Source organism: Cryptococcus neoformans, chromosome 13, assembly GCF_000149245.1.
Source record: "Cryptococcus neoformans var. grubii H99 chromosome 13, complete sequence".
NCBI lineage: Eukaryota > Fungi > Basidiomycota > Tremellomycetes > Tremellales > Cryptococcaceae > Cryptococcus > Cryptococcus neoformans.
In genome coordinates this window covers 1-24,233 of record NC_026757.1, presented here as the reverse complement: position 1 = coordinate 24,233, position 24,233 = coordinate 1, and the positions used below count along the sequence as shown (strand labels likewise).

The following is a 24,233-nucleotide window of genomic DNA, read 5'->3' as shown; positions in this document are numbered from 1 at the left end:
CGTCGCTGGGTGGCCAAGTGCGGAAGCAAAATAAGTTGGTCCGCCGTTATCACGCTTCACGTTCTCAAAATAAATACCTCAACTGCTTTCACCACTCTCATCCATCGGCTAAACAACTCCCGTTTTCTTATCGACTGCCGGGCAGAACTAACTGTGATGTGCTTCGAAGGCACGAACCAACACGGTCAAGCAGAGGAAGAATGATCTGAGAGTGGGAGGCTAGAACGCCTTGCCCGCTTTGTTGATTATGACTTGAAGGTCTATTCCCTTGGGGATCGAGATGCTGGCAACACGGCAATGGAGCCCCCTTCTTAACATGAAGCTGGCGGACTGATGCTTGGAAAGATGTCTGGAATGGTTTGGTAAGGGTTGGAGAGAATGTAATGAAAAAGGCGCGATGATTTTTGGAGGCGGGTTTAAGCCGTTGGTCTTATCAACAGGAGGCTTGGTGAGCAGCGAGACAGCAGATGAGTGGAAGAGTTGGAGGAAGGCGACACCAGAGGCAGCGTTTTGATGGACGCAGAAGAGAATTACTATTGAGCTGGTGAAGGCGAGAGCAAGAATTTCCATGATCTAGTTAAGGAGGAACATTAAACGAGGAGGAATGCGAGTAAATTTACTTTGTTTATACCGATCTGATAAAGCAGACACCGACTACATGTACTCTATATCACCCCCTAAGGTCTCTGTCCGTTTCTGCTCAGGATCGACCCATTGGAGATCTACGACAGCTTTACAATCAACGGCATCTACATCGAGCAATTCCCCATTGACTCTACCGGGATCGGTACCAGCTTGTCCAACAAGTTTACTTCCTTGAGCGGAACAGAGGTTTCCTTGGGCGGCCAGTCCCCGGACGGCATCGGGTTGACCATCCGAAGCTCCTATGTTGGGATCACTCAAATGACTTTGGTTGCCAACAACTGGCAGAGTACATCGGTCGGCAAGGCGAACGTCGACGGAAGCTACTGGGGTCACTGGCAAATCGTTTGATCCACTGGAAAGGGAGGAAGCCAGAAAGAAAACAGGGGTGGAAGGCTTTTGGACTCCTGTGTGAAAGGGGGATAGATCGAATAGCACAAAATACACGAGGCTGAGAAACTTGATTGATAGCCAACAAACCGTCTTAAATGATACCCAATACATGATGCCGTGATCGGAAACAGTAGTCACAGACGACGAGGGGTGGGCGCTCGGCTCGGCATAACACTTTCTACAGATTCCAACAGACTACTCTGTTGTTCCTCCCTGATCCTCGTATACTTTCTCAACGTCAGCTCATCTCATCCACCTAGACATATAGCGTTCGGCGCACGACCGGGGGACTTACCACCGCGAGGAGATCTGATATGTAGGTATGTTCTTCTGTGATACCGGCATACTTGTCTATCAGATTACTCGCAAAGAAAATGACCTTGTTTCTCTGTTTCCAGCGTCAGCCCTAACTAAGCTCATTTCTGGATATGCGGAGTGTTGAGCGCACCAGTGATTCACCGTTGACCGCTAGGCTCTCACTCGGCATCCTATTCGCCCGCTCGTCAGCATCTCTAAGCCACCTTGACATAGATAGAGCGTACGTCTCGAGCATGCTCAGAACATATTTCTTTACCCAAGCCTTATCATTCAGTTCATCTTCCCTCTCCCCAACAGCCACAGCATATTGCCTTATCGCGAACCTGACCATCGCCTGTGAGACAAGGAGGTTGGCCTTGCACGTCTCAAAGACACCGATGCCATGGTGACGAAGTCTAGGGGGCTCATTCCGCTTGCCTCCCAAGGGGGGGTCCAAGGGACTGGCCAGCTGCAGGGGAGGAGGCAGGTTGTCCAGGATCCGCTGGAGTGCATTCCTGAAGTGACTCGTGGGACGGATCGCGGGCCACATTGGAGGTAATGAGGGGTCCAACTGGATCGAGCTTTCTTTTGCAAGGAGCGAGCGATGGGCAGTAATGACAGCGCCGAGCAGATGAAAAATGCGTGAGACGTGATGAAAGCCGCAGAGGACCGAATAGACCCCAGAAGGTTGGGGGAATGCGCCGGATGCGGTGATCAGGTTGTCGTCAACCTCCGAGGGCCACGAGACGCGTACATCGGCGTCGACTATTTGGAAAGGTGCAGAAGTCAAGGCAGTAATGGTGCGATCGGAGCCATCTGCGCAAGGCCACCCAAGAGTCAGCAGACGGCAAATGCGGAAGACATCGGACAGGCAGGATCTGAAATGATATGAAACGAACAGAGTAGCCAGAACAACCTCCTTCGCACCTCCAGCTCGATACGATCGGTGTTGACGCCCGCACTTCCTTCATCATGCAGCTTCAGCTCTTGTGCGAGTCGAATAGCCTTTGCTAGCGCCACGTTCGCAGCGGTCGTGCTGCCCAGGGTGCTCAGATAAATGTGATCACAGCTGACACACAAAGTCAGTGACCAGATGTCGGGACCTCCCCACCGGCTCTTGTGCAAGGGCGTGAGCGTATCGAAGCTGAAACTCACTAGAGCGTCCTGCGCGGCCATCAGCGAGTTCCAGTACGGAGAAAAAATAGCCCGCCTCACGCAATGTCCGTGACAGTCACCACCTTGTAACTACAATTCTGTAATGCAACAGACGCGGCGTGGCATCGGCGGTGTAAGTGGCGGAGAGTGGGCACCTCCAGGAAGGAGAGAGCTGATCGGGGCAGCTGGATGATAGAATATGCCACTGGGGATATATAAGCAGCGGCCGGGAGAGTCGATGCGCCATACGGGGGATGGCGGCACTCAGTGAGGTATAATGATTCAGATTATGGAGAGACGCACCTAGGGAAAGCAGATACGCTCGCCAAGTTTGACTTCTCTCGTCCTCCCTGCTCATAAGCAACTGCAAGAACGTGGGCCAATGCATCACTGGCAACAGGGGACTATCTATCGTGTGAGAGTTGTGCCAGCCGGTATGGACCTTGATAAACCCACTAGAGATGCGTATGGTACGCGTGAAGGATCCGCATGAGCGTGCCCCAAGGGATCCACTCCTCGATTCCTGTATGCCGCACACTCCCTGGTGAAGCACTGGACAGAAGTGCAGAAGCGGAAGGGAGCCGTGTTCGGTCGGTGTCGTCCCTCGGCATGAGCCCCAAACCGGAAGATTGCCCTGCCATCCCGGTGACGTCCGGAGCGAGGGAGGCGAACTCGATGGCATGGGGTTCGATCAGATTGTGATCCCAGGACCATCCATGTGAGGATGGCTCGGAGGCGGTGGTGGACTCGCCGATGCCAGCATGGAATAGAGCGTTCGAACTGATAGGTAGCCAAGACCAGTCCGTCGCGGAGTCCGTATTCTGCCGCCGGGCATCGACTACCCAAGAACCGAGGCCAAGGCCCATATGGGCTGGTCTGGTGGAGGGGAGAGCACAATCAGGTGTCGTTGTGGCTAAGGAGGGGCAATGGGGTCCAGAAGATCGAGGAAGGGTCATATCCAACGGTGCGGGGCTCTGGGGAGGTGGTTCTGACTGTGATTGAAATATGGACGCACGCCTTGGTGAATGCGAGGTGTACTGTCGACCGGACACGTTACAGAGTCCCGAAGGGCGGGGGCAGGAGGGGGACGGGGTCATACTGTGATCGTGCGAGACCTGAGACGGCTGTGGGGAGCTGCTGGACGCTTCCACCAGCTGAGGACGATTGTCGGATGTGGCTGTAAAAGGCTCCGTCGTATAGCTGTGAGGAATCGTTTAGTATGTCTCAGCGTCGATAGTGAGACCGCGCTTACCGGTTGACGGGGCCCGGCCTCCTCCTTTGGTACTTGTACTCGCATTCCTGATTTAACACGACGCAGCCCTCGCATCGTGTCGCGAGGGGCGGTTTATTACACTTGACTTTTCTCCTTCGACAGAGGTCGCAAGAGAGTGGACGTTTCTTCGAAGTCGTCGTTGTCACCGTGCGCTCGATCGTTGTCATGGAGAGGGACGATTGCAACGTCCGTGGGGTGGCTGACTGGGGATGCCTGTGTTGAAGAGAAGCGGACAAAAAGGATAGCGAAAGCTTTCTACCAAATTACAACCCCCCTCACGCGCACGCCTCTTTCAGGGACCGTCTCACTGTACTCAGGGTCACCTCAAAGAAACACCAAGGGTGGCCCCGCGTCCCGGTGATCGACGCGGTAAAAATCACCCCCCGGATTGTCTTCGTCCGGGGTAACTCCGGCGTTGAAGTTGGCGAAATCACACACATAAAAACACCACCACCAAGAGTGACCCCCTGATCGACGCGTTGAAAATCACTCGCCGGATTGTCTTCGGGGTAATTCCGGGCGTTGTCTTTGGGGAAATCCCACATATAACTACATATAAAATAAGACGCCACTTTGGGTCGAGGAAAGCGCCCCATCACCTGCATTTACCTCCTCTCTAATCCTTCTATACGCTATCACCCCCAGATGATTCCCCCGCTCGACGACTCGTCCCTGGTGAAGGCCGCGGATAAAGCCTGGTGGAAGTCAGCGACCGTCTATCAAGGTTGGTTCATTCGATTCCGAGCTGTTATGACAGGACTGATGTTTCCGCTTTCGTCAGTCTATCCTGTAAGCCTTGCTTCGATATTAACTGTATGATATAGTGCCAATCTCCTCATTCCTCTATCTTTTTCCTCTCAGGCATCATTCTGCGACCATGCCGATGCAGGCCATGGCACCCTCCTCGGCATCCTCACCAAGGTGGACTATCTGCAATCACTCGGAGTCGACATCGTTTGGCTTTCTCCTATATACGAGTCCCCCCAGGCAGATATGGGGTTAGCTTACCGCTCTATTCTTTTCTCTGGGTCATGGCTGACTCGTCATCGCAGCTACGACATTTCTAACTACCGTCAGATCGATAAGCGGTACGGCTCGCTTGAGGATTGGGATAGGCTACTGGCTGCGCTTCACCAACGAGGCATGAAACTTGTTATGGACTTGGTTGTGAACCACACCTCAGATCAGGTAATATTGGCGAGGTTTGCTATCTATAAGTGCTGATGCCCCTGGCTTTGTAGCACTCATGGTTCAAAGAGTCGCGCAGTTCCCGAGACAATCCCAAGAGGGATTGGTACATTTGGCGGCCACCTCGATACAACGAGAAGAATGAGAGGATCCCCCCAAATAACTGGAAAGCCACTTTCGGCCAGTGAGTCACTATTGTCACCGTTCTTGAGGTTTCATTGACGTCGAATTAGGGGATCGGCGTGGGAATTCGACGAAACCACCAATGAGTACTACCTCCATCTGTTTCTCAAGGAACAGCCCGATCTTAACTGGGAGAACCCTCAGGTCAGGGCCGCGGTTTATGATCTTATGCACTGGTGGCTCAAGAGGGGTGCCGACGGGTTCCGTATGGACGTAGTAAGTTTGGCTCTACGAGTTTGAGCTGGATTTGACTAGGATCAGATCAACTTTATCGCTAAGGCACCCGGTCTGCCAGATGCGCCGGTCATTGACCCGGGACGGGCGTATCAGTCGTTTGGGATGATGTCGGTAAACCGTCCAGAGGTACATGGGTGGCTGAAAGAGATGAATCGGGCGGTACTCTCACACTATGATTGCTTCGCGTGAGTTCCCCCAACGTGTTTGATATCCGCAGCGCTGATCCTTGTAAAGCGTGGGAGAATGTCCAGGTGACGAGGCCGTAGCGTCATACGCCCCTTATTCTGTGCGCGACAATAAGGAGCTACAGATGGTCTTTCATTTTCACCAGTATGTTGCCTCCCTACTTCTTACCATCGCTTTCACTGAGTAGGGTTCGGTATCTAGTCAGAGCTTCGATAGGGCGGCTGGCGGGCTGGGACGAGTTCACAAGCCTGATTGGAAGTTGTCCGAGCTAAAGCGAATCTTCAACACCTGGCAAATCGAGATGGCACGTGAGGGTGGTTGGAATAGCAACTATTAAGTCTTTCTCACTACGCTACCAGGCGAATCTGACCACAGTCGCAGTCTTGAGAATCACGACCAACCGCGGGTCATCTCCCGGATGGCATCTGACCATCCTTCTGACAGGGCACGGTGTGCGAAGCTCCTTGCGATGTTCCATTGCTCTCTTGGCGGTACAATATACGTTTATCAAGGGCAGGAGCTCGGGATGATCAATGTTCCGCGTGACTGGGGACTGGACGAGTACAAAGACGTTGAGACCATTCAAAACTCTGAGGCCGAGGTGCAGCATCGACAAGCGATGTGCGGCCATGCGAATCCGGACATATCCGACTTGCTTGAGAACAACCGCCTTACAGCTAGGGACAACGGTCGCACGCCCATGCAGGTGGGTGTCGGAGATGAAACGATGATGTTGGAGTGACTAATGGAGAAGTCCGGTAGTGGGACTCAAGTCTGAATGCCGGGTTCTCAAAGGGCAAGCCGTGGATGCGTATACACGATGACTACAGCGAGGGCTGGAACGCTGCCGCTCAGATTAATGATCCGGACTCGGCATGGTCTTTCTGGAAGCAGATGCTCCATCTGAGAAAGAAGTACGACGCTATGATATACGGTAAGCGCAAGCCATCCCCCTTTGATTTGGAAGGTGTAATTAACCATTCTGCAATTCAAGGCGGCTTCATCGCGCTGGACGAGTCGAACGAGGAAACTTACGCATATATCCGCGAGCACCCTCCGAGCGGGCAGAAGCTCCTCGTCGTCCTCAATCTTTCCCCCGGAAGTGACGGTCGTGGTGCACCCTCGACCTTTGTGCTCCCATGCGGGCTCGATACAAGCGGCAGCAAGCTATTGATCTCCAATGGCGAGGTACAAGAGGGCCAGCGAATCGAGGGGAGTATACTTTTGGGCCCATGGGAAGGCAGGATCTACCTCTTATAACGAATCTATCATTATTCAGTAGAGCTGCATCATGAAGCATGAATCTCGTAATTTCCGGATGATCCCCCCCAGTAATATCACGACGAGCTCCCTTTAGCACACATTTACACAGGTCACATGGTCAGCGTAGCTGCTCAGCGCTCAACCCGGATGGCGTAGAACTCGACGAATAAAGATGAAGGATTCTCGCCAATAGCGGAGCCGGACGGAATAATTGCCAGGCTAACGGAACAGAGGCTGGACTTATTAGAGGAAGGAATGGCCAGGGCCTGAAAGAGCGGAGCTGGACTAAGGGCTGACTGAAGCGACTTAAAAGGAAAAAAAAATGCTCGGAGGCAAGGTAGTGAGGAAGGACAACAGTATTGATTTTCTGGGGACTATGAAAACTACGAAAAGCTGTCTTCCTATGTGTCCTCCTTTTCCTTCTGCTTACTCATCTCTCTGAATAAAGATGTCGCTAACTCATGGCGGAGACAGAGCTGTCGGGCCGGAGGGGAATGAACACTGACCAAGTGTCGGGGAAGGAGAGGAGGATGCTGATCAGGCGAAAAGAAAGAAGAGGCAAGCCGAAGATGTTTTGTTGATTTTGCAAGAGTCGGGCGGTAAATCGCTGTCGTCTGAGGTGGAGGTTGTTTGGTTACGCTGGGGATAAGGTGGAATGGCAGCCCGTTGCCCGGTAATAGACGCCGAGGAGTACGACCCTTGCATAACATCGTGACACTGATAAAGCAGACCGACTAGTGTGCTGGTGCCAATCGAGCAAAGGAAATCATGGTGTCTATGTACCGTTTTAGAGCGGATGTGGGTGAGCATGAAGCCTCTGTTGAGGCCTCAGGGGGCCCCGCGTATGCATCTCGTTTTCATCAACGGAACATCATGTTGATTCGCCGAGAATTGACGGGACAGTTTCGGTCCCATTCGGTGAAATTATTTCTGATCCAGAGCTCTTTTGGTTTGGCGAACATGTGCCGGCCTGCTGGCGGGAATTTTTGCGAGATTCTAAGCGTCGATTTGGTGGGGGCTTGGGCGTCTTTGGAGAAAGCCAAATGCGGCAATATTTCGGCGAAAGGCGAGGAACGATTTCTGTGACCGCTCTTTTGTTTGCCGTTCCAAATTTTCTCGGGTGGTCAAGCAGATAAGCCGCCTTCGCTTACCAAAATGGTCCGAAAAGTCTCACATACTCAGCTACTTCAGGACTCAGTCCTCTGATCAGAATGCACACTTCCAAACCGGAAAGGAGCCAGGGCGCTGGCGATAGCATCGCCCACGATGGTGCCATGGAACAGAATGACACCATCTCTGAGATCGTTCACCTGGAGATGTCCGGAGAGAAATGACAGACAACGATTGAGAAGACTTCTGGCGAAACGTCATTCATGGCATCTCGCGCGCCTTGAAGGACGGCCGATACACTTGATGATACCAGCGTAGATTCCTCCTAACCAGCGTAGATTCCTCCTTACCCCAGCATCTCCTCTTGTACACTTACCAAAATTTGCATCTCTTTTGGTTTCTTTGGCTAGTCGTTGATTATAGTCGATTCCCGCAGTCATTTCATGCATCGGCACGTTGCCTTGCTTGATCACATAAAAAGCGGATCATACAGATCATACAGATTAACGGTCGGTCGGTGGACGGAGCGACCTGACGGAGTTTGTCTAGCTGCTCGTTTAGATAGATGATTACGTAGTCTTTTTTCGTCCAGATTCTATACGCTATATTACATTTTCTCCTTTGTAGCTTTTCGGTCTTTCTTCATCATTATCTTGTACACTGCTCCCTGAGACTGTTTGCGCGAAAGTGCTGAAGGAATACCAGTTCAACACGACCATCTTGGTCCTGTTCCATCCCCATGGACTGAATTCCATGTCAATGTCGACTCCTTGACTGGTGACAAAGTAAATACCTGAAAAGCCATCAACTCCTGCAGGTTGGAAATGTCGCAAGCTAGGGTCGAGAGGAATCCATTGGAAGAGGACGAAGAAGAAACTGCCGAAAACGTCCAACCACGCTCCACAATGAATTGCAGCCCACAAGCTGCAACAGTGTTCATCAGAATAACGGACTTCGGGATGTCCTTTCGCCGAGGTTGGTGTGTGTACCGCAACCAGCAAGATATCACTCCCTGACACGTAATGCGGTACTCGGGAGCATTGGGACACCCTTGTCCAGCAAATCGCAGCTTCCTTGGATATCCAAATTAGTACCACCTCGCCTCGACGTCGGAAGGTATCTCGATTGTACAGCTGATGTCATGGATCGTGTACAAGCTCATCAGGGATGCGTTCCAGCGGCATAGGAGATCAACAAAGGCTCGGGTTCACCGACTGACAACCAAGCCGGACAGATCCACCCTATCCACTAATAGCATAATAGCATGAAGAGCGCATTCAAGCCAGGGTGCTTCTAGGCCTTTGAATCACTATCATAATCTTTCATATACTTTAAACCGCACTAATTACCAAATATTTGCAGCTATGTCTCCCCCGGTCTTTGCTAACCCTACCAACACCTCTTGCCACCGGATAGGTCCTTTGACCTCCTTCCCCCCCTTCTCTCATTACTCCTCAGCTTCTTTGTCGACGACCGTATCCTTGAACCGTCTAGCGGGAATGCCACGCTCAAACATGATGTCGAGCTCTCGATACGTTCTACCCTTACATTCGGGCAATCGGAAGTACGCCCAAATGGTGATGAGACCGGCAGATGCTCCCTACACAATCAGCACGCTTTTCCTACCAGGGTCTAAAACAAACGAACCCAGAAGAAACCAGCTTTCCCTTTCCAGTTCCATGCGTCCGGGTTTATCTGGTAGGTGTTGAGGATTCCAGAGACAACACTGAGAATGTTGTAGAGGTTCCTAGATAGACCAACTGTCTTTGACCTCAGACGGGTTGACGATACTTCGCCTACGATACAGTAGGCTAGGGGCTATACGGACTCAATCCAAGCACAGTACTGTGGGGCAAAGATAACTTACGCCGACAGTGAAGTCATATACAAGGACCCAGATTAAAATCGCTGCGGCTTGACCCCAGCTAAGCCAGTTAGAGGGATTATTCACGTATTTCTTTGGGTACTCACGCAGCGTTGCTGTTGGTCTGTGCGGGGAAGGAGACCCCACCCACGACGAAAAGCCTGTTATGTATGAGCTTAGTAAGGGGGGAAAACGGGAGCCTTACAGAACGGTGAGGACCACCAGACCGGACAAATAAATAGTTCGCCGCCCGAAGTACTGAACCAACGAATGAGCTTGCTAATTACGATTGGAGGAACAAACGCACCGTAAGGGTGATCCAAGAACCGCAAGTACCAACAAAGGCTAGTGCTGTAGTCCCAAGGCCCAACTTGAAAGAATTTGCGGTACTGAGTCCAGCTGAGAATGATAATGTCAGGATTTGCCTTTCGAGCAAGGTGGATTACGAACCTTGCTGGAAAAAGTAAGTAGGTGAATTCGCAAAACTACTACCGGCAAGGATCTGGGCAGCCCATCCCAGACACGCAATTTCCGTACGGCGAAGATCACTGCCTTTAAAACAATCCTACAGAGGGTAAGCTTCGTCAACATGAAGGTGCAATCCGCTTACGAGATAGCTGGAGCCAGTTTGATTCGCGAGCTCAATTTGGTTGGTACGAATCTAAAAAACGTCAATCTCAAAAGCAAGAGAAATACAATAGGCTTACCATCATAGCTACCGTCTGGGCGGGATCGGTGACATCGCCTCTCCTGGAAAGTCTCGCCACAGCCTGTTTCGCCTCTTCCAGTTTTCCTTTACGGACCAGGTACCATGGACTCTCTGGCGCCAACGTTACGAGGATGAAGAGGGGAAGAGGCCAGAGCCACTGAATTGCAAACGGGATCTGACATCGGCATCAGCTTTAGTTCTGCGGGGTGCGTGTCGGAGTCACTCTGTATCCCCATTGATCAGTCCTGGTCGAAGTGCTTTGCAGTACCCCAGCAGCGATGAATTGTCCAATAACCCAGCACAAATTGACATAACTAGAGTTGATTAGCGTTCGGCGCATCAATGCACTCACGTTGTGAGGTAGCCACGTAGTGGGACTGGCGTTACGTCACTTGCATAAGATACCGCAGACTATGCTGATCATCGGCCGAGGCCGTGATGGGAGTCGTGGAACTCACACTAGCAAAAGCTCCCCAGGGTAGACCGCAGAGCATCTGGAGACGAGTCAGCCATTACTTGATGGTGAATATTGCAGAGACTGACCTGTCCGACAAAGAGAACTTTGATATTAGGCGCAAAGAAGACGATAAAAATGAAGCCAGTAAGGGCGATGAGTGCCACCTGGATTGTTCGGCGATACCCCCATCTGTCTTGGGCCCAGGAGCATGCAAAAATACCACTGTGACGCGTCAGCCTGTTGGTATTCACAGGAGGAATCCACGTACATGAAGCAGCCGATAGTTGAGGCTTGGCCAACGGCAGTCTGCCAAGAGGGAGATAACTGGTAGCTGCCGGCAGTTTCGGAATAGTGTCCATACTTTTGGCGATAGGTGGGCAGTCCGATGATGCTACCAAGCACTGGTTTTATAGTTAGGCACTGGGTATAGTTAGTACGAAAGACGATGCTAGGACTTACAGCCGATGTCATACCCTTCCATGACGATGCAGAGTGAGATAGAGAAAGACCAGAAAGCTGCCTTGGGATAAACACGCAAGGCCTGCTTTAAACCCATGGAGTGTTCGAGCTCCTCGGCCGCCATCGCATCGAGTCGAAGCTGATCCCACTGTTGACTGTTGGCTGCGCCGGCATTCTCCAGGTGCACGATCGATTTGTCGAAGTCCTTGCCATCCTTGTTATCTTCACTGTCCAAGGTGAATGCTTCTACGTTCTTCTCTTCGTTGAGGTTCATGATGTGCTGTTTGATCCGTCAGTGGGGGTCCCAGCGAAAACCGAAAATGGTGGACTCTAATTATACCCAACCAGAAACGGCACTGGAGATCCTATGGTCCTAAATCTTGCCGAAGTCTGGCCGAAGTTCGATCGATCCAACCTCATCATGCTGCGGAGCTCCCGATGGTAGCGGGGCCGTATTCATTTGATTTTAAGGATAAGCCAGAACGCTTGGGGACTCGAAAAAGGTCATCATACTTCGCCGAAGTTTGGCCGAAAAAATTAGATAAAATGTTCCATTATCCTAAGCGTTTGTAGAGAAAAGCCAACGCGATAAGATAAAAAGAAGACTTTATCTAACACTGTGGGAATTTTTCGCGGACAGGTCCGGGGCACGCAACTGGTTCGGCATGGACCTGGCGTTGTAATGCAATGGCCCTACGGCCATGTCACATCACTTCGAGCACCCACTTATCGACATAACGGAGGTTACCGCAGGGATCAAGGAGCGGTGTAGAAAAGACTTCCGGGCGGAGGGAGGGGAAGACTGGCCACAGGTACCATTTGATAGGTATGCATCTAAGGAGCTTGTTCATACCAAGATATGCGCTCGACACGACCTGTGGAATGAGATATAAACGTTTCTGTGATACCCTATATCGAGCGGAACAAAGATGAAGTTAACCGGCTTGGTGAACACGTGATGTCAAGGAATTCGATACATGTCCGTGTTTTTAATAACTAGGCTGATTGCTTAATAATCAAAAGGCGCCAGATGGGCGGAAGTAAATCTCGGTGTGAAAGACGGTTAACTCGTGCGTTAATTATGGTGGGGTCGGTTGTCTGAAATTAAGCTGCTTGACATGGCACTTAACGGTTAATTTCCTACCCCTTTCTCGTCATCGTGTGAAGACTAACTTCGTTCATAATCTACAGTAATCAATTATAGCTACTATTAACCTTACACAGTTTGTAGTCAGTTTCCACCCCTCCTTATCTATTACGGCGTCGTCGCTAGTGACTCATTTTCAAGCTTATTGGATCTCACCATTGGGGACTGAATAGCGTAGGCATCGTAAGTGTCACGTGCGTCACGTCAGTCAGCGTAGCTGCCCGACGCTCAACTCGGATGGTGTGGAACTCGACGATTGAAGATGAAGGATTCACGCCTAGCAGCAGGGCCGGACGGAGGAATTGCCAGGCTGACGGAACAGGCGCTGGACTTAGAAGAAAGAATAACCAGGGCCTGAAAGAGCGGAGCTGGACTAAGGGCTGACTGAAGCGACTTAAAAGGAAAAAAAAATGCTCGGAGGCAAGGTAGTGAGGAAGGACAACAGTATTGATTTTCTGGGGACTATGAAAACTACGAAAAGCTGTCTTCCTATGTGTCCTCCTTTTCCTTCTGCTTACTCATCTCTCTGAATAAAGATGTCGCTAACTCATGGCGGAGACAGAGCTGTCGGGCCGGAGGGGAATGAACACTGACCAAGTGTCGGGGAAGGAGAGGAGGATGCTGATCAGGCGAAAAGAAAGAAGAGGCAAGCCGAAGATGTTTTGTTGATTTTGCAAGAGTCGGGCGGTAAATCACTGTCGTCTGAGGTGGAGGTTGTTTGGTTACGCTGGGGACAAGATGGAAGGACAGCCCGTCGCCTGGTTGTAGACGCCGGAGAGTGCGACTCTTACATAACATCGTGACATGTCGTTGGCTTTGACGGATCCCTCAAGGCTTCCCTGATATAGGGTCAGACTCAGTTATGTAATGATAATACAGATTGATACGTACAGCAAAGGCTTCACTCTGTCCCAGAGAAAGATTAGCTCTTCTAATTTTTCGTATTTTCGGCTCCTTTCCGCCGCTGACTCGATCTCCCTTTCCGCACCTTGAGCTTTCTTCTGTCTCTCCCACTCCGCTCTCAGTTCCTCCTCACAGACATTGCCATCGTTCTGAACTTGTATAAGATCATTTTTGGCATCTGACACTAAATTTTTGGTTTTAATAAAACGGTCCTTTATGAAGCCGACGAAATTGCAAAGTCAGCGTCAGAATATACCTCAAACACATTTTGTTTTATTTACCGAGCTCCAACAACTTGTTTTCATTGATAAATTTTGTAAGATGATGGATGTTGTTGAGACGTAAAGACCGGCTGGCTTCACGGTTGAGACGGACGAGCGGAGAAAGAGACGACCAATTACGCTCCGTACCTCGCCGTCCGTTAGGGCAAAGTCTGTTGTAATACGAGGATTATACCTCATCTGGCAAAGCCAGTTGTGAGCATAGGCGTGGAATACAGCCACGCCGATCTTCAAGCGCTTTTCGGCACGCTCTTTAGATAGAAGATTGCGCTGATAACGTTAACGTTATAAGCTAGTCCTTTGTCTGATACTCACTTTGACAAAATATGCCTCAAAATTGCACCCGATGTCATAGAGAAGACCCAATCGTACGTGAGGGTCGATATCGCGAAGAATATAGTGCACAAGAGCAAGTGGATAGTACATTCTTAAGGTTGGTTGTAAGCTCTTGACTTTAGGTGGAGGCTGCTTACTTTCCTCCACTCCGGAACAGATTTATCTGCCGTAAGCACACGCCGCGATGACACACCATTGCGACTAAACCTGTGTCTTCCTTGCCTTCGAATGCTTTCTTACCTGCTCCTCCATCCTTTGCCTTCCAGTGGAGGAACAGATTTATCTGCCGTATGCACACGCCGCGATGGCACACCATTGCGACTAAACCTGTGTCTTCCTTGCCTTCGAATGCTTTCTTACCTGCTCCTCCATCCTTTGCCTTCCAGTTGTCGGAACATGCCTGAGCAAGATCATTAACATCTATCGTTTAGCAGAGATGATAATTATTTAAACCTACCGTCTCATCTTTTCCAACTCAAACACTGTCATTGCCTGATCTATAATACTCAGCTTTGGCATATTCGACGTATTGATCAGGGAGAAAGCTTGATGGAGTGATATTTTGGAAATCGTATTTACCAGCTTTATGATGCCGCGACTAAGTAAAGTTCGCATCTACAGCTACGTGGACTTCAGTGGCACCTTCAGGAAGATCTCCATCCTTACGCGGTCCAAAGCAAGCGGGACACTGAGCAGCATGTTCCCTTCTGAGGGGCATGTCCAAGAGATTTTTGAGCATCTCGTCGTCTTGGGACCGGACATTTGTACCAAAAAACCCTGTATGCCAGACGGAAGCTGCTTAAGTGATGCTGTCAAGTTGTAAACTCTTCTCCCGTTTGTCAATCCAAACTGGTGATGTCACCATATGTTACCAATTTGAGTTCTGGATATTAATGTAAATAATAAACCTAAATACGCGAGACGCGGAAAGCCATAATATGGACATTTAGGGCTACAATTGTAGCCTCGGACTGCAATTGTAGTCCTCACAGGTCCCATACTGTGGGAACTTGGAATTATTTTTCTTTTCTCCAAAGTCTCTGAGCCACACAATCTTACGCGTCGCGACGCGAATGAATCGTCTCAACGTGACCTTCAAATGAATATACTTTGATTGTACTTGTCCCTTGGTTTCAAGTTACTCATCGCCCTGGCAACATTATTCTAAGAACCCTCAGCAAAAGCGTATACTCTTTTCAATATTGCAAGGGCCACTATGTTCAGTCAAAACCCTGCCCGATCCATTCAAGACCGTCCCGACGAAAATGCGGTCTCTCCGATTGATGACATTTGGGATAGGGCAACCCCAGACGACAGTTTTGGCTCAGACACTGAAGACAGCGATGAAGAAGGAGAGGACTTGGCCGCCAGAGATACACCATTCGGCGACAGGGAAGGACAAGAGGGCGATAGTCGAACTACTCGTGACGAAGGGATCAATGCTGAGTTGTATTGTGCAGCCCGGAAGGGTCGCTGTAGAATGAACAAGAGTGTCAAGGCAGCGCTGAATAAGGTTTTGAGTGCGCAGAGGAAAGCTTTGGTGGAGTTTTGCGTGCAGCATGACGTGCGGCTGGCAAGTGCAGAACGGTATGCTAACACTCAAAAACATCGTCGAGAGAGTGGTACATGGCAGCTTTGGAGGAGAAGCCGGATGCGTAGGGCCACTCTACTTGAGAAGTTCGGCGAAGAAAGTAGGCGTTTTTTAGGACAAATGCATTCAATTTAACTAACGTTCCTCAGCCCTCAAGAGTATCAGCCAAAAGGATATGGACGAAGCATCTCGGGAGCTGTACTGAGACTATCTCAAACTTCGACCTAGTTTAGACGCTTCTTTCAGTAAAAATGCCTCGAAGTAGTAATCTCAGGGCGTCCAGGTGAGAACTAGTCGTGTACTTGCATTCCTAATTGAGAACCTGACTGAAAGGCTTATTATACCATTCTAGCTCGTCGGGCAATCCCTACGATAGAACAAACGATGTCATCGAGGCAGCATCTATAGGACCGAAAACGACCTTGGTGAGTGCCCGGAAGATGGATATGAACCGTGTAGCTGCAACAATGGGTTAACCTATGGTCATCGTAGCCTCAAATAGCCGTCGTGCGCTGCCGATGTGTATTATGTCCTCGAGTTGGACGCACGGCGCAGTATATGACCTAGCTTAATCACCGCATAAGCTTGGAGTTCTCCGAGGCCCACAATCAACCTTTATCCTCTTCGTCTGGGGCAGACGATGTCGCGGCCCCTACCCTTCCATCTGTACCCCTTTCCGATGATTTGGCCTCCAGTGACATCTCGATCCCCCGATGCTCCCCCCCTGCAAGCCAGTTCATGTCTTTATCCGATGATACCTACCCTCCTCCTCTTTCAGGTCAGGAGACTTCACAAGGCAGTCTTGAAAGAGAGTTTATGGATATCAATGATGGACAAGGCTATGATGATCTTCCTGTCGTCATGATGGATGAGTCTCTTCTTGAAACAGGCTTTGAAGGTGATGGATATGGAGGTGTCATCCGTGATCGTCTTAGCCATCAGCTTAGCAAATGGCCTACCAAAGTTCCCGAATCCTAACATTTGGAAGTTGCAAAGTCGTTACCACTTTGCAAAAAATTGTATGGGGCGCGAATCGCTGTTTTTTTCCAACCGCTCCCGACCGCTCAAACCTGTGCGAAGTGGGAATTTTCTTTCACCGATCGATCCGTCTCGGTTCGCTCTATCGACGGGTGCGATGCATGGATGCATAGCTTGACGAAAAGGGATGCAAAGTGGGAAAAAACTGCTGATTTTCGGCGGTCACCGCTGCCTGACCTGCGGCTTTCGGCCTTCGCCGCTCGCTAACCCTGGTTAACCCCATCGCGCGCCCAGGCTAACCCCCGGGGGCGGGCTTAAATAACATAATTAAGGTGGAATCGTTATTTATTCGACCTAGCTCCTAATCCCCTAAGCACCCTTCCGGTTTTTCGACGGTCCCCTAAGCTCACTTGGTGGATTTCCACTTGCAGTTGTGCATGAAAATCATTATTTTTTTTTCTTTGCATCTCATTGCATCATCACTTTTGATTTTATTTGTTCAGGTGTGCATCATCCAATACACTTATATTCTAATGCATAGACGTCATTTATTTCGACTATTCCTATTCATGCGATACAGTTATGTTGTATGCATGGATCATCTAATAGTACAATGATTTCCTAATAATGCACGGATGTATTTTATTTCGACTACTGCTAGTCATCCAATACAATTATTTTGTATGCATTTCATGGAAGCATTTATTTATTTATCCATGCATCATCTAATATGATTATTTTGTATGCATTGCAAGCACATCATATCCATCCATGCATCAGTTCTGTTTGGTTCCATTTTCTCACGCAGCCATCCATCCATTCTTCCATCCATTCATTTCATCCATCCACCCATCCATCCATCCATCTATCCATCCATCCATCTATCCATCCATCCATCCATCTACTTATCATCCAGTAAGTTGGTGTATATTTTATTATATTAGAGCTTAAATGTTTATGCATGCAACTGACTAAACACTCAACAGTACAGGGTTACAACAAATGGCAGAGGATACCGAAGGAAGAGGTGTGCTGCACCAGGTGCAAGGGAAGAATGCTAGAGGAGATTTTTACATCATGGCAGGAGGTGAGATATGACTGCAATACCTTACCATTGGATGCTGACTTTTGCCTCTTCCATTCAGTATCTGAACTATCAGAGTATTATGTCCAGTGGCACTCCTCTGATGAACTGGAAGCTGTTCATCTCGAATACCTTCCTGTATACCATGTTTTCAGATGCAGTATTTGCAGCAGCAACAAGGAATCCAGGGGTACATCAAGCTGTATCACACCCAAACACTTGCACAGCCATCCTCATCAACATCTTCCTCATATGGCAGCAACAGAACTTCAAGCTGTTATGACCAATCTCCTGAGACGTTACCCTCTACACCAAGGCCAACATCCTAGTGTCCCCTTCTTTCCCAATAACATTTTACCTCCATTGATTCCAGGTCTGCAAATTGAGATGGGCATGTACTGTGCTATATGTCTTCAACTGTACAAGGGTATTCAGTCAGTGACAAGAAGGAGGCTTGTCACACACATCAAGAAGCAACATCCTGGCATTACTCCCGACTCTGTTATTGCAACAGGCAACATTCAAGCCTTTTACCAGTGTGGTAATGCAACTATCTGGTTCCCAGTGGATACCAGCAATTCACTCCATGACTTTAATCAGCTACAGCAATCTTATCTTCAAGACACTCGAGGAATCCGGAGTCAGCTGGGTAGCACAGTGGTCAGAGCCTTTGATCCAAAGGACAGGTCTCCCTTAATGACGAAGCACAAATGGGACCTCCTTTTGGATGGATTGTCTCCACAGAGCATCCTTTCCCTCATCGCTCTTCCCTCAAGAGATGAACCTATGTATCTCAAAGAAACTCTCAAGGACTGGGTCTATGAATTCTTTCTCGAAGTCAACACATACATCGATCACCACCAAGATTCACCTCTGTTGCAACAGGTGATGTACGAAGGCTATGAAGCTGGTGTCCTTTCAGACAAGAGGATGAGGAATTTAAACGCAAACACTGTGAAAGACTACTCACAGATTTTCCTGCGTATATTGCTTCTGCTTCTAAGATATCGATCAGCTCACTGGGAAGGGATCCATTTGTCCATTGCTGAAGAAGAAGAAAAGGAGCTTCAAGTTCTGGAAGAAGCACTCAAGGTCAAAGACAAAGAGAAAGGCCTTTCAGCCATTCTCAATATTGGCTTCATGCTTCTCAACCAAGAATTGACATCACTTGATGGCGCTTCATGGGACTATACAATCTACAAGTTCCTAACGATTGGGACTTGCACGAAGGCGGCCATCTCGCAAATTTTTGTATGGGCGCGAAATCCCCGTTTTTTTTCAACCACTCTCCACATCGCAAACCTGTGCCCTAGGGTTTGGACGCACAACTATGGGACCCAATGAAACGCGTTTTCTATGGGGTGGCACTCGCCGCCGGGGGGAAAATCGACCGGATCCTCTTCAGGCCCTTGCTATGGGGCATGATGCCCCTCCTATGGGGCCTGATGAAACGTCCAGTAGCAGATGAGCAACCGCTCTTTCGAACGGTCCATAGATCTCGATCTTATGCATATGAAAAATGTTGAACAACCGTGGACAAAAGACAAAACGGTCTTGTTTCGCGATTTTGCCGCGCCTCTTCACCCGAGACTAATCTAACGATTGGGACTTGCGCGAAGGCGGCCATCTCGCAAATTTTTGTATGGGCGCGAAAACCCCGTTTTTTTCCAACCGGTCTCCACATCGCAAACCTGTGCCCTATGGGAATTTTATTCCACCGATCGATCCGTCTCAGTTCGCTCTATCGAAGGGTGCGATGCATGGATGCATAGCTTGAGAAAAACCCATGCGCGATGGGAGAAAACCGCTGATGTTCGGCGGTCACCGCTGCCTGACCCGCGGCTTTCGGCCCTCGCCGCTCGCTAACCCTGGTTAACCCCATCGCGCGCCCAGGCTAACCCCCGGGGGCGGGCTAAAATAACGTAATTAAGGTGGAAACGTTATTTATTCGACCTAGCTCCTAATCCCCTAAGCACCCTTCCGGTTTTTCGACGGTCCCCTAAGCTCACTTGGTGGATTTCCACTTGCAGTTGTGCATGAAGATCATTTTTTTTTCTTTGCATCTCATTGCATCATCACTTTTGATTTTATTTATTCAGGTGTGCATCATCCAATACACTTATTTTCTAATGCATAGACGTCATTTATTTCGACTATTCCTATTCATGCGATACAGTTATGTTGTATGCATGGATCATCTAATAGTACAATGATTTCCTAATAATGCACGGACGTATTTTATTTCGACTACTGCTAGTCATCCAATACAATTATTTTGTATGCATTGCATGGAAGCATTTATTTATTTATCCATGCATCATCTAATATGATTATTTTGTATGCATTGCAAGCACATCATATCCATCCATGCATCAGTTCTGTTTGGTTCCATTTTCTCACGCAGCCATCCATACATTCTTCCATCCATTCATTTCATCCATCCACCCATCCACCCATCCATCCATCCATCTATCCATCCATCCATCCATCCATCTATCTATCTAACGATTGGGACTTGCACGAAGGCGGCCATCTCGCAAATTTTTGTATGGGCGCGAAATCCCCGTTTTTTTTCAACCACTCTCCACATCGCAAACCTGTGCCCTATGGGAATTTTATTCCACCGATCGATCTTTCGGATTGGGCGGACAACTATGGGACCCAATGAAACGCGTTTTCTATGGGGTGGCACTCGCCGCCGGGGCGAAAATCGACCGGATCCTCTTCAGGCCGTTGCTATGGGGCATGATGCCCCTCCTATGGGGCCTGATGAAACGTCCAGTAGCAGATGAGCAACCGCTCTTTCGAACGGTCCATAGATCTCGATCTTATGCATATGAAAAATGTTGAACAACCGTGGACGAAAGACTAAACGGTCCTGTTTCGTGATTTTGCCGCGCCTCTTCACCTGAGACTAATCAGTTTGATTTGAATACGATCTGCACGCACCCCATTCTATGTTTCGTCGCGACCCTGTGGCTAATGAGGATTCTGTTTTTCTAATAGCCAAGGAGATTGACCTCTACTCCACCTTGGATGGTCACGTGTTGCCATTGCATTCTCATCCGTCCCATCTGTTTCAATTGCATTCCCAGTCGTCAATCATCCATCCATTCATCCACCCATCCATCTATCCATCCATCCATCCATCCATCCATCCATCCAGCCATTCAGACATTCCCTTTTTTATCGCCATCAAACCAAGCGAGCAAGGATGCGCGTGTGACACCAACAAGTCACCCGTCCGCCGAATCTGAAAAACAGCACCGACCGCATTCGGCTCCACCTCGACTCGACCTCGATTTGATCAACACAGCATTTCAAGGGAAGCATAGGATGAGATCCTGGGTTGTGTACAGCGCCCACTGGGGAGACAACTGGTGTGGATGGCGGCATTTATTGGTGAGTTGTACAACAAGCACTCACAGTAGCGTTGGTACTTGTCCCTCTTACTCCTATCGCCTGTCAGACAAAAGCCAGGCAAAGCTAGCAGAGATGTGTCATGCAGAGACGACTTGAGACGTATGTGTGACCCCTGCTGGCTGCGTCTGGCTGCGTCTGACTTGACGACTACTCTTGACGCAAGCAAGCAAGCAACGTTTGGTTGCGTGTGGATGAGACAGCAGGGAGGAGGTATGGTACACGGCGGAGGGCAGGGCGGTGGATGCTGGAGATATAGTACGCTGTACAGACTGTGAGTTGCTGATTCGTTTGTCGCCGTTGCTCTGAGTGTTACTCTCGCTGACTGTTGTCGATAGTCAAACAGCCGGAAGGGAAAGGATAACAGAGTGCGGAAGGACGCCAGAAGAGCAGACGGTGTCGAAAGCAGGATGGCGAGAGAGGTGGGCAAGATGGAGAGGCTGGCGATGGAGAATATAGGGTGTGGATGGAGAGGAGTTTGCGGTAACGTCCATGTTTATCCTCGTGACAAAAGACAATGCTGACGGATCATAGTCTGTGTATGGTGAGCATGGCTGTTTATCTCTTGACGGTTGTCATAGCGCTAACTACTGTACAGGATGGCTCATTTTCAATGTTCACCCTCGACTGCATCCGACTCGACTGCATCCCACGCCGCATGCCCCATTCGAATTCGCTTTCGTCACTAGCGACTCTACACTCGACACTCGGCTATCCCTCAACGCCCGACGCATTTGCTCGGCTACTCCTCAACATCCGACCCATCACACCCAACTCGTTCACTCTCACTCGGCTACCTCTCCACGCTGGCTCAACTACGCGACAGATGAAAGGGAGGATATGCAGGATAGGTGGCAGAGTACACGGTGGGAGAGGGTGGGACAGGTGGGAGAATACACGGCGGAAGAGGGTGGGATATGGGTGAGTCTGTTCGTTCACATGGTGGTGGTCGTTGTATAGTACAAGCTATGCATTGCATGTCGGCCCACACCATTGAGCGAGTGAAGTGTGTTATGTCTGAACATTGGCAGCTGGTGAACATTGGCTGAAGGGTGAATAAAGTGGTGCACGCAAGAGACAAGCGAGAGCACTAACAAGGCAGGGAATGATCGATAATATTGGGAGGGAGAAACAGGTCAGTCATAGTCGAGCAAGAGGGGATAAAAACGTACTTACGAAGAGGCCGATAACATACAGCGAGAGAGAAGAGACTAACTTTGTCCAACTGGTTGTAGTGACGGCATTCGAGTAACAGCATGCCCGCTCTTAAGACATCGGCTGTAATGTATATTAGCAAATAGCGTGAACAACGAGAGGGAATCGGACTTGCCAGATTAGCGGGAACGCTCTGTACCGCTTGCGAGGCTGTTTTATGTCGAAAGAGGAGAGACCATAGGGCGTGCTGGTGATTGTTTGATGATTTGATGATTAAAGAGGACATCAATCCCACCGGTTGATTCGGTCAGTTGGCAGGAATCCCGAGGCAAAGTGATCTCAAAAGAGAGATGCACCATCCTTGCGTCAACCCATAAGGGCCTCCATCGAGGGGAACCTCTCTGGAAAGGATATCGTGTTACCTGACGTCGTCGCGCAGTGGTGGTGATGCGGGGTGAGGAGTTTTACTTTCAGGGAGCTCGTTGGATGCAAGGTGACTGAAGAATGCCCGGTAGAATGCGAGGGCGGCTCATTTTGTAGAATAGAAGCGGTCGGTCGGTCAAAGGACAGTGATAGAAAATGGATTGTTTGATGGGAATGTGAATGTAGTGATGTTTGTTGTTATGGAGAAAGAAGTGATGGGAAAGGATGAATGAAAGGGAATGCTGGGAGTAGATTGTCGGTTATGTAAAGGAGATAATTATGTAAGTACTGAAATGAGCGTGGATATTATGATGATGGATGATTATGCCCAGCTGGTCATCGTGGCATCATCTCTGATTGTCCTTGATACATACACATATCTATCACATACGTATAGCACATTTTGCACACTAGATGGCAGGTATGAGCACCGTCAACAAGTGAATGCATGTCTGTATCATTGAGGGGAACAAGAAGAAGGGAAAGAGGGTGAAGGAGTAAGACAACTAATGAGGGAAGGAACAAGGCAGGGAATGATATGACTCTGAGTGATTGACCGGTTGTTGTACGCCAGCTGATGAAGAGTTGGCGAGAGCATAAAGAAAGGAGAGACCGGTGGAGAAAACAAGAAAGGATAGGGAGAAGGAGAACTTAACGATTGGGACTTGCACGAAGGCGGCCATCTCGCAAATTTTTGTATGGGCGCGAAATCCCCGTTTTTTTTCAACCACTNNNAAAACAACACCGACCGCATCGGCTCCACCTCGATTCGACCTCGATTTGATCAACACAGCATTTCAAGGGAAGCATAGGATGAGATCCTGGGTTGTGTACAGCGCCCACTGGGGAGACAACTGGTGTGGATGGTGGCATTTATCGGTGAGTTGTACAACAAGCACTCACAGTAGCGTTGGTACTTGTCCCCCTCACTCCTATCACCTGCCAGACAAAAGCCAGGCAAAGCTAGCAGAGATGTGTCACGCAGAGACGACTTGAGACGTATGTGTGACCCCTGCTGGCTGCGTCTGGCTGCGTCTGACTTGACGACTACTCTTGACGCAAGCAAGCAACGTTTGGATGCGTGTGGATGAGACGGCAAGGAGGAGGTATGGTACACGGCGGAGGGCAGGGCGGTGGATGCTGGAGATATAGTACGCTGTACAGGCTGTGAGTTGCTGGTTCGTTTGTCGCCATTGCTCTGAGTGTTACTCTCGCTGACTGTTGTCGATAGTCAAACAGCCGGAAGGGAAAGGATAACAGAGTGCGGAAGGACGTCAAAAGAGCAGACAGTGTCGAAAGCAGGATGGTGAGAGGGGTGGGCAAGATGGAAAGGAAAGGCTGGCGATGGAGAATATAGGGTTAGGGTTAGGGGGTTAGGGGGTTAGGGGGTTAGGGGGTTAGGGGGTTAGGGGTTAGGGGGTTAGGGGGTTAGGGTTAGGGGGTTAGGGGGTTAGGGGGTTAGGGGGTTAGGGGGTTAGGGGGTTAGGGGGTTAGGGGGT

The 24,233-nt window shown here is 49.6% G+C and overlaps 6 protein-coding genes and 3 non-coding genes; 7 read left to right on the top strand and 2 right to left on the bottom strand.

Annotated features, from left to right (window-relative positions):
• The first annotated feature begins 86 nt into the window (after nucleotides 1-86).
• CNAG_13097 lies at nucleotides 87-677 on the top strand. The gene has a single exon (XR_001046373.1). It is a non-coding gene; the product is annotated as a hypothetical RNA (non-coding RNA).
• Nucleotides 256-4,186, bottom strand: CNAG_07921 (hypothetical protein). XM_012197875.1 has 10 exons: nucleotides 3,740-4,186; nucleotides 2,944-3,687; nucleotides 2,791-2,891; nucleotides 2,548-2,692; nucleotides 2,488-2,496; nucleotides 2,232-2,401; nucleotides 1,578-2,148; nucleotides 1,484-1,523; nucleotides 1,331-1,423; nucleotides 256-1,262 (listed from the first exon to the last, which is right to left on the bottom strand). The coding sequence occupies exons 1-10, from the start codon at nucleotides 3,925-3,927 to the stop codon at nucleotides 1,170-1,172; spliced, it is 2,154 nt and encodes a 717-aa protein (XP_012053265.1). The 5' UTR covers nucleotides 3,928-4,186; the 3' UTR covers nucleotides 256-1,169.
• Nucleotides 4,187-4,510: 324 nt separating this feature from the next.
• Nucleotides 4,511-6,814, top strand: CNAG_06260 (alpha-glucosidase; the record flags this gene model as incomplete). Its single annotated transcript, XM_012197977.1, has 11 exons — nucleotides 4,511-4,536; nucleotides 4,585-4,758; nucleotides 4,813-4,948; nucleotides 5,002-5,132; nucleotides 5,182-5,347; nucleotides 5,393-5,553; nucleotides 5,603-5,698; nucleotides 5,756-5,862; nucleotides 5,914-6,260; nucleotides 6,317-6,488; nucleotides 6,549-6,814. The coding sequence occupies 11 exons, from the start codon at nucleotides 4,511-4,513 to the stop codon at nucleotides 6,812-6,814; spliced, it is 1,782 nt and encodes a 593-aa protein (XP_012053367.1).
• A 1,776-nt stretch (nucleotides 6,815-8,590) lies between these two features.
• Nucleotides 8,591-9,214, top strand: CNAG_13096. Its single transcript, XR_001046372.1, has one exon. It is a non-coding gene; the product is annotated as a hypothetical RNA (non-coding RNA).
• A 9-nt stretch (nucleotides 9,215-9,223) lies between these two features.
• On the bottom strand, nucleotides 9,224-11,946 carry CNAG_06259 (MFS transporter, SP family, general alpha glucoside:H symporter). Its single transcript, XM_012197976.1, has 15 exons — nucleotides 11,417-11,946; nucleotides 11,226-11,358; nucleotides 11,044-11,179; nucleotides 10,959-10,994; nucleotides 10,853-10,911; nucleotides 10,724-10,814; nucleotides 10,499-10,675; nucleotides 10,402-10,452; nucleotides 10,242-10,356; nucleotides 10,099-10,190; nucleotides 9,997-10,049; nucleotides 9,899-9,952; nucleotides 9,795-9,852; nucleotides 9,575-9,745; nucleotides 9,224-9,527 (listed from the first exon to the last, which is right to left on the bottom strand). The coding sequence occupies exons 1-15, from the start codon at nucleotides 11,688-11,690 to the stop codon at nucleotides 9,375-9,377; spliced, it is 1,653 nt and encodes a 550-aa protein (XP_012053366.1). The 5' UTR covers nucleotides 11,691-11,946; the 3' UTR covers nucleotides 9,224-9,374.
• Nucleotides 11,947-12,578: 632 nt separating this feature from the next.
• Nucleotides 12,579-13,429, top strand: CNAG_13095. XR_001046371.1 has 1 exon: nucleotides 12,579-13,429. It is a non-coding gene; the product is annotated as a hypothetical RNA (non-coding RNA).
• A 1,870-nt stretch (nucleotides 13,430-15,299) lies between these two features.
• CNAG_07920 (hypothetical protein) lies at nucleotides 15,300-16,652 on the top strand (the record flags this gene model as incomplete). Its single annotated transcript, XM_012198155.1, has 5 exons — nucleotides 15,300-15,774; nucleotides 15,921-15,957; nucleotides 16,027-16,099; nucleotides 16,167-16,228; nucleotides 16,259-16,652. The coding sequence occupies 5 exons, from the start codon at nucleotides 15,300-15,302 to the stop codon at nucleotides 16,650-16,652; spliced, it is 1,041 nt and encodes a 346-aa protein (XP_012053545.1).
• Nucleotides 16,653-17,448: 796 nt separating this feature from the next.
• Nucleotides 17,449-19,080, top strand: CNAG_06256 (hypothetical protein; the record flags this gene model as incomplete). The annotated part of the gene is made up of 3 exons (XM_012197975.1): nucleotides 17,449-17,567; nucleotides 17,639-17,739; nucleotides 17,798-19,080. The coding sequence occupies exons 2-3, from the start codon at nucleotides 17,655-17,657 to the stop codon at nucleotides 19,078-19,080; spliced, it is 1,368 nt and encodes a 455-aa protein (XP_012053365.1). The 5' UTR covers nucleotides 17,449-17,567; nucleotides 17,639-17,654.
• Nucleotides 19,081-21,072: 1,992 nt separating this feature from the next.
• On the top strand, nucleotides 21,073-22,737 carry CNAG_07919 (hypothetical protein; the record flags this gene model as incomplete). Its single annotated transcript, XM_012198154.1, has 6 exons — nucleotides 21,073-21,138; nucleotides 21,213-21,430; nucleotides 21,503-21,632; nucleotides 21,691-22,077; nucleotides 22,259-22,291; nucleotides 22,630-22,737. The coding sequence occupies 6 exons, from the start codon at nucleotides 21,073-21,075 to the stop codon at nucleotides 22,735-22,737; spliced, it is 942 nt and encodes a 313-aa protein (XP_012053544.1).
• Between the last annotated feature and the right edge of the window lie 1,496 nt (nucleotides 22,738-24,233).

What these genes read in the sequence shown, in the direction of transcription:
- CNAG_07921 (XM_012197875.1), bottom strand. Translation starts at nt 3,927, where the DNA reads ATGACAACGATCGAGCGCACGGTGACAACGACGACTTCGAAGAAACGT. An exon ending in CGGTCAACGGTGAATCACTG is followed by an intron (nt 1,424 to 1,483) that starts GTGCGCTCAACA and finishes CGCTGGAAACAG; the next exon opens with AGAAACAAGGTCATTTTCTT. An exon ending in TATCAGATCTCCTCGCGGTG is followed by an intron (nt 1,263 to 1,330) that starts GTAAGTCCCCCG and finishes ACGTTGAGAAAG; the next exon opens with TATACGAGGATCAGGGAGGA.
- CNAG_06259 (XM_012197976.1), bottom strand. Translation starts at nt 11,690, where the DNA reads ATGAACCTCAACGAAGAGAAGAACGTAGAAGCATTCACCTTGGACAGT. An exon ending in TCAACTATCGGCTGCTTCAT is followed by an intron (nt 11,180 to 11,225) that starts GTACGTGGATTC and finishes GACGCGTCACAG; the next exon opens with TGGTATTTTTGCATGCTCCT. An exon ending in GGAAAGCTGGTTTCTTCTGG is followed by an intron (nt 9,528 to 9,574) that starts GTTCGTTTGTTT and finishes CTGATTGTGTAG; the next exon opens with GGAGCATCTGCCGGTCTCAT.